Genomic DNA, 13,998 nt, shown 5'->3' on the forward strand with positions numbered 1-13,998 from the left:
ATGAAGATTAAATTTTGAGAAATTAACAGGTATAGAAATAAAAAGAAGCTAAATAATGGCTGTAAGTCTTCATTTATGAGATAAATTGGGGGATATAAAAGAGTGACTGGGATGGGGATGAGGGTGCCTCCTCCAAATGGTTAAGGAAGGCTTCTGAGGGGCGACATCTGCCTTGAAGATTCAGAAGCAACCAGCCAAGGGAAGGGGAAAAGAGAAGCATTCCAGGCAAAGGACTGGACACAGAAAAGAATGAGGGGCGTCTGGGTGGCTCAGTCGTTGGGCCTCTGCCTTAGGTTCAGGTCATGATCCCAGGGTCCTGGGATCGAGCCCCATGTCAGGCTCCCTGCTCAGCAAAAAGCCTGCTTCTCCCTCTCCCACTCCCTCTGCTTGTGTTCCCCCTCTTGCTGTGTCTCTCTCTGTCAAATAAATAAAATCTTTTTTAAAAAGTAAAGGAATGAAATGTGTTCTCAAAATGAAAAGGAGGCTGCTATGAATGAAGCCTAAGTAAGCAGGAGACTGCGTAGACAACCGCCTGCCTACTTTAAGCTTTGTAGCTTAAAACCATTTGGATTTTAATCAAAGCAAGTGTGAAGGCATTGAAGGACTTTAATCAAGGATTTTTAGGAAGTAACTGTGTATGTGGAAATCGAGCTTGAGGACATTAAACTAGGTAATGAGGTTGTTAGGATAGTCTAGGCAGAGATTGTAACTTGGGTTAAGCTGATAGTGGAGATGGAATCCACGAGTTGGATTCTAGTTCACTTGAGAATTTTATTGTGATGCCATTGGTAACTCAGTAGGTGTTATACATGTCTTTTCATGTATCAATATTACAGATTTTTTAGTCAAGTATAATTAACATAGTTTTATATGAGTTTCAGGTATACAATGTAATGATTCAGTAATTCTGTTCATCACTCGGTGCTCATCAAGATAAATGTGCTCTTAATCCCCTTCACCTATTTCACCCATCCCCCACCTGCCTCCACTGGTGGCCACCAGTTTGTTCTTGGTATTCAAGAGTCTGGGGTTTTCTTTAATCTCTTTTTTTCATTGTTCATTGTTTTGTTTCCTGTATTAAACTCTGACTGACTTATTTCACTTGGCATAATACTCTCTAGGTCCATCTATGTTGTTGCAAATGGCAAGATTTCATTCTTTATCGTGGCCAAGTAATATTCTATTGTATGTACACACCACATCACCTTTATCCATTCCTCTGTCATTGGACACGTGGGTGGCTTCCATAGCTTGACTATTGTAAAAAATGCTGTAGTAAACATGGGGGTACATATATCTTTTCAAATTAGTGTTTTTGTTTTATTTGGGTACGTACCCAGTAGTGGAATGAGTGGATCATATGATAATTGTTTTAAAGTTTTTGAGGAACCTACCTACTGTTTCCCACAGAGGCTGCACCAATTTACATTCCCACCAGTGGTGAATGAGGGTTCCTTTTTGTTTTTTGTTTGTTTGTTTTGTTTTTTTGAGGGTTCCTTTTTCTTCACATCCTCACCAACATTTCTTATTTGTTGTGTTTTTTTATTTCAGCCTTTCTGGCATGTGTGAGGGATATCTCATTGTGATTTTAATTTGAATTTTCCTGATGGGTAGTGATGTTGAGCATCTTACCATGTTTCCGTTCTGTATTTCTTCAGAAAAATGTGTTTTCCTGCCTTCTCCCCATTTTCAATTGAATCGTTTGTTGTTTGGGTGTTAAGTTCTTTATTTTGGATGTTAAGCCCTTATCAGAATTATCATTTACAATTATCTTCTCCCATTCAGTAGGTTGTCTTCATGTTTTGTGGGTGATTTCCTTCACTATGCATAAAGTTTTTTAGCTTTGTGTGATCCCAGTAATTTAATTTTTCCTCTGATTTCGTTGCCTGAGGAGATATATCTAGAAAAATGTTCTGTGCCCAGTGTCAAAGAAATCACTGCCTATGTTTTCTTCTAGGAATTTTATGGTTTGAGCTCCCACACTTAGGTGTTTAATCCATTTTGAGTTTATTTTTCTGCATGGTGTAAGAAAGGGGTCTATTATCACTCTTTTGCATGTAGCTGTCCAGTTTTCCCAGCACTGTTTGTTGATGACACGATCTTTTCCCTGTTATATATTCTTGCGTCCTTTGTTAATTGACCATATAAATATGGGTTTATTTCTGGACTCTCTGTTCTGTCCTGTTGCATTGATCTATGTCTGTTTTTGTGCCAGTATTACACTGTTTTGATCACTGCCACATTATAATATATCATGAAATCTGAGACTGAAACCCCCAGCTTTGTTCTTTTCTTTTCTTTTTTTTTTTTTGAAAGGGGTTGGTGATCATAACCTGAGCCAAAATCAAGGGGCAGATACTTAACCAAATGAGCCATCCAGGAGCCCCCTTTTTTTTTTTTTTTTTGAGATTGCTTTGGCTATGTGGGGTCTTCTCTGGTTCCATACAAATTTTGGGATTATTTGTTCTAATTCTATGAAATATATTGTTGGTATTTAATCGGAATTACATTGAATATGTATATTCCTTTGAGTAGTATGGACATTTTAACAGTACTGGTTCTTGTAGTCCATAAGCATGGAATACCTTTCCATTTGTTTGTGTCATCTTCAGTCCTTTTCATTAACATTGAGTGTTGGAAATATTATATATATTTTTAAGCATTCTGCCTTTGGCTCAGGTCATGATCCCAGGATCCTGGGATCCAGTCCCACATCGGGCTCCTTGCGCAGCGGGAAGCCTGCTTCTCCCTCTGCTGGTGCACTCTCTCCCTCTCTCTCTCTGACAATTAAATAAAATCTTTAAGAAAATAAAAACAATTTAAAAAAGGAAAATACTATATATTTTTAAAAGAGCGAATGAAAAGTAGACTTTGGAGATAGTTTATATGACTCTTTAGAGAAGAAGATACCCCCCACCACCATGAAGAGGGAAAGAGAAATGGGGCAGTAGCTACAGGAAAGTACAGAATGAAGAACAAAGCTCTTTTGTCTTATATTTGAGATGGGAGTTTTTATGGCATATTTGAGTGCTGATAAGAATAATGCCGTAGTAGAGAGGGAGAAATTTATGTTGCAAGACCAAGATGGGACTCAGTGAAGAATGAAAACTAAAGTGTGTCAGAAGGTTAAAGTGCATAAACTCAAGAAAGGAAAAGGAGGGTTTTACCATTTATAGGCAGAGGCCGCCTCTTTGGTTCTAACACTTGGAAGGATGGAGAAGGCAAGTGCAGATGATAGGTCAACCCGTGATAGGAAGATCAAGGCATTCTATTATAATAGATTCTGAATTGATAGAAAAATAAGAAGCAAGACCATCAGCTTATGGTGAGGAGTAAAGAAAGAGCTGTGAGAGAGGGAACGATAGATATTTTAAGGTACATAGATTTCATGAGGGAAGCCATGTTGGCCTGATGCTTTTATTATGGAAGGTTTTTTTAGCTTCTATTCCTTCTGTAGTTATAGAAATATTGATATGTCTTGGTTCTTTTTGTTTCAGTTTAGTAAGTTATGTTTGTCTGGCAGTGGATCCATTTTATCTAAAATTTAAATTTATTGGCATATTATCTTCTCTTAAATGTCGGTATGGATCTGAAGTGATGTCTCCCTTTTCATTCCTGACATTGATTTTTTGTTTCTTTGTTTTCTCTCTTTTATCAAGGTCTTGCCTAGGGTTTATCAATCTTATTTGGCTTTTAAAGAATCTTTTTTGTATGTTTGACTTCTGTTATCATTATTTTCTGCTCTTTATTGTTTTTAACCTTTTTAGCATTTAATTGGCTGATCTTGTCTAAGTTCTGAGTTGGATACTTGTATCATTGATTTTCAGCCATTCTTTTTTTAGAACTTATTTAAGGCTATCTAGATTGCATCACACCCCAAAAAGGACAAAAAAAAAATTAACAAGTAAAAACCCCTATATCAAACCTTTTTAAGATTAGCAACTTCATAATTACTGAATTCCAAGCATTTGATAATATCCATTGTGATGTCTTAGTCCTTCAAGTTATTCAGAAATATTTTTCTTAATGTTGTACCATCTGGGGAGTTTTTGGTAATCTTGCTACCTTATTTTTTCCTGTGGTCAGAGATACTGTGTATGAATTCAGTCTTTACAAATTTATTAAAATTTTATTCACCACATGGACAATTTTGAGAATATTTTGTGTGCACTTGGAAAATGTGTAGTCTATAGGTATTGAGTGCAGTTTTAGATACAAGTTTTTGTTTTAAATTTTATTCATTTGTTTATTTGAGAGAGCACACGAATGGGGAGGAACAGAGGGCGGAGGCAGGAAAATGGGGGAAAGAATCGCAAGCAGACTCTGCACCAAGTGTGGCTCCTAATCAGTCTCACGACCCTGAGATCAGGACCTGAGCTGACACCGAGAGTCAGAGGCTTGGCTGCCTGAGCTATGAAGGCACCCCAGCGATGTCAAATTGTTTATGTTGCTAAAATCTATGTACTTACGGATTGTCAGCTTTTTCTGTCAGGTACTGGGAGAGATTTTTTTTTTTTTTAGATTTTATTTATTTATTTGACAGGCAGAGATTACAAGTAGGCAGAGAGGCAGGCAGAGAGAGAGAGAGGAGGAAGCAGGCTCCCCACTGAGCAGAGAGCCCGACGTGGGGCTCCATCCCAGGACCCTGGGATCATGACCTGAGCCGAAGGCAGAGGCTTTAACCCACTGAGCCACCCAGGTGCCCCCTGAGAGAGATTTTTAATATTTCCTAGTAAGACTGTAGATTTCTCTGTTTCTTATTTTAGTTACTTTAATTTTTGGTCTATGTATTTTATGGCTGTGTTATTAGGCAAATACAAAGTTACACTGTCCTTTCAGTTAAATTGGACCTTTTATTCTTCTGAAGTGTCTTCTCTATCTCCATAATGGTTTTTGCCTTAAAGTCTATTTTGCCTCATACTCACATCACAGTAGCATCTTTCTTTTTTGTTTTTGTTGATTTTCTTTCTTTCTTTTTTTTTTTTTTTACAGTAGCATCTTTCTTTCAGTTATTGTGTATATGGTGCCTCATTTTAATTCTTTCACTGTTATCTTTTGTATATCCTTGTATTTTGTTTCTCTTATAAGTAGCATATTAGATTTTTGTTTTAACCAGATTTTGTTTTTAAGGCAGATGGTACAAAATTACCTCTAAATAACCTGAGGGAGTGTCCATATCTTTTGGAGTATTTAGTTTATATTTACATAATACAATTATATAGTGTTTAAATCTGTCATCTGACTATGAAAGTCTCTTTCCTGTTCTATATTCTCTTTTTCCCCATTTATGCCTTCAGGTTTATTAACTTTTATTTTTCTATTTCCTCCCTAATCACTTGGTAATTATAAATTTCTAGAATTATTTGTGTGGTGGTTAACTTTGAGATTAAAGCACACATCAATGATTCATCTTAGATTTTCTCTCTTAGATTAGATTTTCTCTCTTACCAAACAACACAGAGATCTTAGAATAACTTACTTTTTTTAAAAAAATATTTTATTTATTTGTCAGAGAGAGAGAGAGGGAGAGAGAGCAAGCACAGGCAGACAGAATGGCAGGCAGAGACAGAGGGAGAAGCAGGCTCCCTGCTGAGCAAGGAGCCCGATGTGGGACTCCATCTCAGGACGCTGGGATCATGACCTGGGCCGAAGGCAGCTGCTCAACCAACTGAGCCACCCAGGCATCCCTTAGAATAACTTACTTAACCTAATTTCTATGTTGTTCAAATTATGTATTTTAATCCTATTTATTTTTTTTTTTATTTTTTTATTTTTTTAAAGATTATTTATTTATTTATTTGACAGAGAGAAATCACAAGTAGGCAGAGAGGCAGGCAGAGAGAGAGAGAGAGAGGGAAGCAGGCTCCCTGCTGAGCAGAGAGCCCGATGCGGGCCTCGATCCCAGGACCCTGAGATCATGACCTGAGCCGAAGGCAGCGGCTTAATCCACTGAGCCACCCAGGCGCCCCTTAATCCTATTTATATGTCAAATTTCAAAAGACTATGTTCTATGCAGTCAGTATTCATTTAGATTTACCTATAATTTTGCCTATACTTTCTCTTTTTATTTTTCCTCATTTCTAAGCTTCTACCTGGGATTATTTTTCTTCTGCATAAAGAATACCCTCTAATATTTAATTTTATTCATACCTGCCAATATCATATTCCCTCCATTTTTCTTTTTATCTTCATTTAATCTTCATTTTTGGATAGTTTTTTGGTAGGTTTAGACTTCTAGGTTTGTATTAAATTCTTTCAGCATTATGAAGGTATCATTCCATTTTTTTCTGTCTTATATCATACCTGTTGACAAGTCAACCATCTGTTTAATTCAGGACTTGGCAAACCTTTTCTGTAAAAGGTAAGACAGTAGATATTTTAGGCATTTGGGGAATATGATAGCTCTTTTGCAACTACACCATTTAGCAATTAAAAGCACAAAAGCATCCAAAGACAAAGTGTTAACCAAAGAATGTGGTTATATTCCACTAAAATCTTATTTATGGACACTGAAATTTGAAATTCATATAATTTTAATGATTCATAATATATTATATTTCCTTTGTATTTCTCCTACATGGGATTCATTTGGCTTCTAATATCTATGGCTTGATATTTTTTAAATGTTTTGGAAAATGCTTTGGTGTTAATGTCTTTGAATTTGATTTAATCTCATTCTGTCTCACACACCTTTCTAGTCTTCTGGGACATCTGTGATCGACCTTTTCACTCTATCCTGTATTTCTCTGTAATTTTTTAAAATAATTTTTTCAAGTTTTTCATCATGCTGTACTTCAATATGCATATTGTCTACTGACCTATTTTCCATTTTGTTAACACGCTCATGTGCCATATCTACTGTGCTTTTAGTCTTTGAGTTCTTATTGTCCAGTTCTAGAATTGCCAGTTGATTCTTATTTTAACTTCTATATTTAAACTTTCCAATTATTTGGTGAAATTATGGGTCTTATTTTCTTAAATGTATAATCGTGATTATTTTAAGTTTATGTCTGAAACCTCAATTGTCTGGATACCTTTTAAATCTGTTTGTATTATCTGTTTTTTTCTCTTGACTTTTTTCTTTTCTCTGTCTCTCTCTTTTTAATATTTATTTGAGAGAGAAAGAGAATGGGGGTGGGGAGGGAGAGAGAGAAACTTAAGCAGACTCTTTGGCTCAGCAAAGAGCCCAGTGCAGGGCTTGATCTCACAACCCTCCAAGCTGAAACCAGGAGTTGGACACTGACCAGCTGCAGCACCCAGGTGCCCCTCTCTTGACTTTTTGGTTGAGAGACATGACTTGTCAAGAGACACAAGACTTTGATCTTCTTATATGTTTATTATTTTTCATTGTCAAGCATTGATATGAGAACCTGTAAAAATAGTTTGAAGTTCTGGATTGTGTAACCTTTTTCCATGGAGAATTGTTTGCTTTGGTGGGCTGCTAGGGTAAAGGCTGTAACCATCCCCAGTTACCTTAATTGAATTAGACATTTAAGTGAACTGGGTTCTAGGGTTCTCCTCTTTGGTGTCTTGGAATTCAAATCTTTGTCTTTTTTTTTTTTTTTTAAAGATTTTATTTTTAAGTAATCTCTGCACCCAACATGGGGCTAAAACTTAAAACCCTGAGATCAAGAGTTGCACGGTCTACCAACTGAGCCAGCCAGGCGCCCCTCAACTCTTGGTCTTTTTAAAAAAAGGTTACACTGTGGGATGGTTGTCTTAAAACTTGCTTGTATATACAATTTAAAATTTTACTCTTTTTGAAAAATTTATTTATTTGAGAGAGACCGAACATGTGTGCCTGCACACGTGGGGGAAGGGGCAGAGGGAAAGAATCCTCAGGCAGACCCTCTGCTGAGTGTGGAGCCCAGTGCAAGGCTCAGTCTCACAACCCATGAGATCATGACCTGAGCCAAAACCAAGAGATGGACACTCACCAAGTGAGCCACCCACGTGCCCGAATATTTTACCTTTTTTTAAAGGATTTATTTGAGAGTGAACACAAGCAGAAGCAGGAGAGGGAGAGAGAATCTAAAGCAAACTCCACACAGCACAGAGCCCAACCCGGGGCTTGATCTCACAACTCTGAGATCACAACCTGAGCTGAAATTAAGACCTGGACACTTAACTAACTGTGACACCCAGGCTCCCCAATAGTTTACTTTTAGAACAGTTTTATACTTTGTTTTTTTAAGTAGGCTCCACATGGAATGCAGTGTTGGGCTTGAACTCACAACCCTGAGAAAACCCGAGCTGAGATCAGAGTCAGATGCTCTTGATCAAGAGATCAAGAGTCAGTACAGAGCCACTCAGGCACTCTGTATTTTTATACTTCTTTTAAATTTCTAACTAATTTTCAGGCAATTATTTCTAAATGTTTAAAAACTAATTAGATCAAAACCTTTTGTGGATAGTGGAATGCTTCATGGCTTTAAAATTCAGTGTGTAAGTCGTTTTTATCCAGTTTTTTTGAACAAGCTTTTAGGCATGATCTTAAAACACAAGAAGGTTGCAAAACCACCCTTCATAATTATTATCACTGTTGGAAATATTAATAACTATAAACATTAATTTTGACTAATTTACTGTTCAGCCTACTTTCTGAAAAATCAAAGTGTTGTTTTCCATTAACATTTTATTAAAAACTACATAAAAAGATTTGAATAAGCTACTCTGACACAGAAAGTTGAGAAAGCCATCATTTAAAAAGCTAGCAAACGAGTGAGAATAAATAGAAAGTATGGTTGGGAGCAACATCTGGTTTGTAGAGTAAATGGGAATCAAAAAAATAATCACAACCTATGAAGAATGGTCTGGGAAAAAAAAAGTTTATTATTAAGGGAATGAAAAGAGAAGTATTAGAGATACCTAGATTCTAGGAGGGTTACCATGAATGAATTTTTTTTGTAGGGGAAAAGTGAATTTGCTGCTTTGGTTCTTGACTCAACTGGCCTCCTTCAAACATACGTCTTTCTTCTTAAAAACAAGGCCAGTTTGCAAGCAGTTAAAACTTGACATTCATTATCAGCTAAGGTTTACATTTTATTTTCTTTTTTACTGAGATCTTCCTAACTTCAGAAATAGGAGTCATTTGCTTTCTTTTTTATTTCCCCCAGAGTTGGAGACCAAACCTGCAACCAAGAATGCTTTATCAACAGAGGATGGTTCTGAAGATGTATCACAAGAGACCATAATAGATAAACTCACAGAGAATGGTCTATGGAACTCAAGAATGGGAGGATTATGGAAATGGAATGAAAGGAAATTAAAATTGCAAAACAGTCAGGAAAATCATTTGAATCAAAAAATAGTTACTCACAAGAAAATTCCCTCTGGTCAAAGAAGATTTAGATTTGGATCTCTTCTTTTTCCTGAAGCAGGCATTATCACAGAAGAACCCCACAGCAAATGTCAAACACATGAGAATTCCACTGAGAATTTAGATTTGATTACAGATACCCATCTGGGGAAGAAACTTTGCAAGGATACAGAAGGCGGCAAAGCCATAAGGCCTACTTCAGAACTTACCATAGGGGAAAAATACAATAATAAAGAAAAGCCCTATAAATGTAGTACATGTGAAAAGTCCTTCCGTTACAGGTCATTGCTCATTCAACATCAGAGAACTCACACTAAAGAAAAACCTTATGAATGTAATGAATGTGGGAAAATGTTTAGCCAGCCTTCATATCTCAGTCAACACAAAAAAATTCACACAGGAGAAAAACCCTATAAATGCAATGAATGTGGAAAGGCCTTCATTGCTTCTTCATCACTTATGGTACATCAGAGAATTCATACTAAGGAGAAACCTTATCAGTGCAATGTCTGTGGAAAGTCTTTTAGCCAGTGTGCTCGCCTTAATCAACACCAGAGAATTCAAACCGGAGAGAAACCCTATAAGTGTAGTGAATGTGGGAAAGCATTCAGTGATAAATCAAAACTTGCAAGACATCTGGAAACTCACAATAGAGAGAAACCCTACAAATGTAATGATTGTGGGAAAGCCTTTAGGAATAAGTCATATCTTAGTGTACATCAGAAGACCCATACTGAAGAGAAACCATATAAATGCAATGAGTGTGGGAAATCTTTCAAGAATACCACAATTTTTAATGTCCATCAGAGAATTCATACTGGAGAGAAACCCTTTAGATGTAATGAATGTGGGAAAGCCTACAGAAGTAATTCAAGCCTTATTGTACATATAAGAACTCATACTGGGGAAAAACCCTATGAATGTAATGAATGTGGGAAAGCATTCAATCGTATAGCAAATTTCACAGAACATCAAAGAATTCATACAGGAGAAAAACCCTATAAATGTAATGAATGTGGGAAAGCATTCATTAATTATTCATGCCTTACCGTACACCACAGAATGCATACAGGAGAGAAACCTTATAAATGTAATGAATGTGGAAAGGCCTTCATGCGTTCTTCATCCCTAATTATACATCAGAGGATTCATACTGAAGAGAAACCTTACCTATGTAATGAGTGCGGGGAATCTTTCAGAATAAAATCACACCTAACTGTACATCAGAGGATTCATACTGGAGAGAAACCATATAAGTGCACTGACTGTGAGAGGGCATTTACCAAAATGGTAAATCTCAAAGAACATCAGAAAATTCATACTGGAGTGAAACCTTATAAATGCTGTGATTGTGAAAAATCGTTCAGGACTAAGTCATATCTTATTGTACATCAAAGGACCCATACTGGAGAAAAACCATATAAGTGTAATGAATGTGAGAAAGCTTTCACTAATACGTCACAACTTACTGTACATCAAAGAAGGCACACTGGAGAAAAACCCTATAAATGTAATGAGTGTGGGAAGGTTTTCACAAGTAACTCAGGCTTTAATACCCATCAAAGAACACATACTGGAGAGAAACCATTTAAGTGTAATGACTGTGGGAAAGCATTTAGCCAGATGGTACATGTCACAGAACATCAGAAAATCCATAGCGGAGAGAAACCCTATAAATGTGATGTCTGTGGAAAAGCCTTTAGGAGAGGTTCATACCTTACAGTGCATTGGCGAACACATACTGGAGAAAAACCCTACACATGTAAGGAATGTGGAAAAGGTTGTATCACTCTATCGCAGCTAACTCTCCATCAGAGAATTCATACTGGGGAAAGGCCCTATAAATGTGAAGAATGTGGAAAAGCCTTCAGAACCAACTCAGACTTTACTGTACATCTGAGGATGCATACTGGAGAAAAACCCTATAAATGTAATGAGTGTGGGAAAGCCTTTAGGAGTAGCTCCAGCCTTACTGTACATCAAAGAATCCATCAAAGAGAAACTCAGCTAATATAAAGATTAATAAAGCATTCATCCAGATGCCAAAACCACAAGAAGAATCAAACTGTATCTTTTATGGACAATTCACCAGAGAAAATACACACTTAAGAGATACTTTAGAGGGGGTGTCTGGGTGGCTCAGTTGGTTAAACATCTACCTTCACTCAGGTCATGATTCTGGGGTCCGGGGATGGAGCCCCACATCGGGCTCCCTGCTCAGCGGGGAGTCTGCTTCTCCCTCTGCCCCTCCCCCTGCTCTTGCTCTCTCTCTCATGCTCTCTCTCAGATAAATAGTCTTTTAAAAAGAGAGAGATACTTTAGAAACATAAGAATGTGTTAAAGCATACCATCATTAAATCTTAGAAGTTCTAAGAAAATTAACAATAGAGAAAAATAATGGACAAATGAAAATACTCATCCAGATTTCATACTGTACTCAACAAATCATCTTCAGTGAATTGCCTATATATTTTTGGCCTATTTTTGTATTGGTTTGACTTTCTTATAAATCTGGAGGTGCTCTTTATATGTTTGAAATGTTAATCTTTTTTCATGTGTGTTGCAAATTTTTTTAATCTAGTGATTGTCTTTATGCTTTTTTTATATAGTAAAAGAACATTTTAATTTTTCACAGTAAGATATTTATATATTCTCCTTTTTAGATTGTTACTTTACTCTTTTAAAAAGTTAAAATGGTCTCCTTAATCCCTAATTTGTTTCTGAGATTTTGATTATTTTTTACATTAAAGTCTTTAATCCATCTGGACTAGATGGCTAATCATAGAAGAGCAAATGGCGATTAATCTCTGAAAGTGTTAATGAATCTAAGAAGTACTCAGGGAAATGTGAATTAAAACAACCAATGAAAAACAAAAAAGAACACACAAAAATCCCCAACCAATGAGCTATCACTTTGACTTCGTGAAGTTGGCAAAAATTAAAGAGATCTTTTGCTAGTGCATTTTGGGAAACCATCTACTTTTACAAAAAGGTTATATATCAACTTATATTTCCAGCAGCAATTCAGCAATATGTAAGTTTTTAAATTTTTAAAATAAAAATCCTTTGACCTAGCAGTCTCATGTTGGGAATCTGCCCCCACAGAAGTAACATCTTCAATGCATAAAGATACAGTTAAGGCGTTTTGTTGAACTATTGTTTGTAGAGGCAAGTAGAAAACCAAGTGGAGACAAAGTGAATGACCATTAATGGGGGAATGGTTGAATAAATGGTGATATAACCATTCTGTGGAACAGCATGAGAGTGATTTTTAAAATTAGTTATATGTACACTAGTTGATCTCAAGGTATTTCCACAATTTTGATAATTGCTTTATTACAGAGTTTTATGTGTACAGGGCATTTTTAGAGAGTGAAATAGAACAGAAAAGAAGAAAAAACACTAGAATGATGAAGACAAAAGTTGGGAACCTGAGGTTAAAGATGACAGACACGCGGGACACCTGGGTGGCTCAGTCAGTTAAGTGTCTGACTCTTGGTTTGGGCTCCGATCATGGTCTTAGGGTCATGAGATCAAGCTCTGTTTGGGAGCCTTCTTAAGATTCTCTCTCTTCCTGGGGGCACCTGGGTGGCTCAGAGGGTTAAGCCTCTGCTTTAGGCTCAGGTCATGGCCCCTGGGATCGACCCCCCACATCTGGCTCTCTGCTCAGCAGAGAGCCTGCTTCCCTCTCTCTCTCTCTCTGCCTACTTGTGATCTCTCTCTCCCTGTGTCAAATAAATAAATAAAATTTTTTAAAAATTACAGCTTCCCTCTAGGATGAGATCAGATGTGTGAGACCAGCTGTCACTGGTTTTCCCCCGGGAAAGCGGGGGAAACTCACATTTTATCATCATCTCTCCTTCATGCAGCGTTTCAAAGTCAATCGAGCAAAGTTTCTGCTCCCGAGAAGCCCGTCAATTTCTAGGCTTTCAAATGGCCCATTGACTTTGAAAGGTGGAACACAAGGGCCTTGGCTCGACGTGTTTTATGATGCACGAGGGGGAGGACGGAGACAAGCACAGAAAAGCTGGAAGCCCAGCTGCTGGCAGTTGACGAGCAGAGCCGGTTAGGGAGAGAGAGATGCGAACCGTGGTTCTCACACTTCGCGCGGGCTTCAGAATCGCCTCGAGGCCTTAATAAACCAGACTGCTTTGCCCGGTCCCCAGAGTTTCTGATTCCTAAATCCAGGCTGGGAGCCCCAGAATTTACATTTCTAAGAAATTTCTGGATGGTGCTGACGCCGCTGGTGGGGAAATCGCACTTTGAGAAACACGACTGTGAGCTATGCTTGCGTCTGAGAACCGAACTTCGCTTTAAAAATGAAAGCGGGGGTGGGGGTGGGGGTGGGGTGCATGGCTGGTTCAGTGAGTTAAAGCCTCTGCCTTCGGCTGGGGTCATGATCCCGGGGTCCTGCAATGGAGCCTGGACGGGCTCTCTGCTCAGCGGGGAGCCTGCTTCCCCTTCTCTCTCTGCCTGCCTCTCTGCCTATTTGTGATCTCTTCCTGTCAAATAAATAATAAAATCTTAAAAAGAATTTTGTAACTATATGAGGTGATGGATGCTAACCATACTCTTCATTTCACAATATAGGTGTATGTCAAATCATTATCTTGTACACGTACAACTAGGCTACGTTGTATATCAATAACACCTCAAAAAATGTGTTTTTCTGTTTTTAT

General features: G+C 37.5%; 1 protein-coding gene across 8 annotated transcripts in view; it reads left to right on the plus strand.

Moving 5' to 3' along the window:
- Positions 1-12,086, plus strand: part of LOC131817050 (zinc finger protein 624) — a 44,117-nt gene extending 32,031 nt beyond the window's left edge. For all 8 annotated transcript variants that reach the window (XM_059150419.1, XM_059150423.1, XM_059150421.1 and 5 more), the window contains one exon: positions 9,117-12,086. In XM_059150419.1, the coding sequence (XP_059006402.1) occupies positions 9,117-11,335 (2,219 nt within the window). In that variant the 3' untranslated portion in view covers positions 11,336-12,086. The remainder of the gene's footprint in view (positions 1-9,116) is intronic.
- Positions 12,087-13,998: the final 1,912 nt, after the last annotated feature.

Source organism: Mustela lutreola, chromosome 15, assembly GCF_030435805.1.
Source record: "Mustela lutreola isolate mMusLut2 chromosome 15, mMusLut2.pri, whole genome shotgun sequence".
NCBI lineage: Eukaryota > Metazoa > Chordata > Mammalia > Carnivora > Mustelidae > Mustela > Mustela lutreola.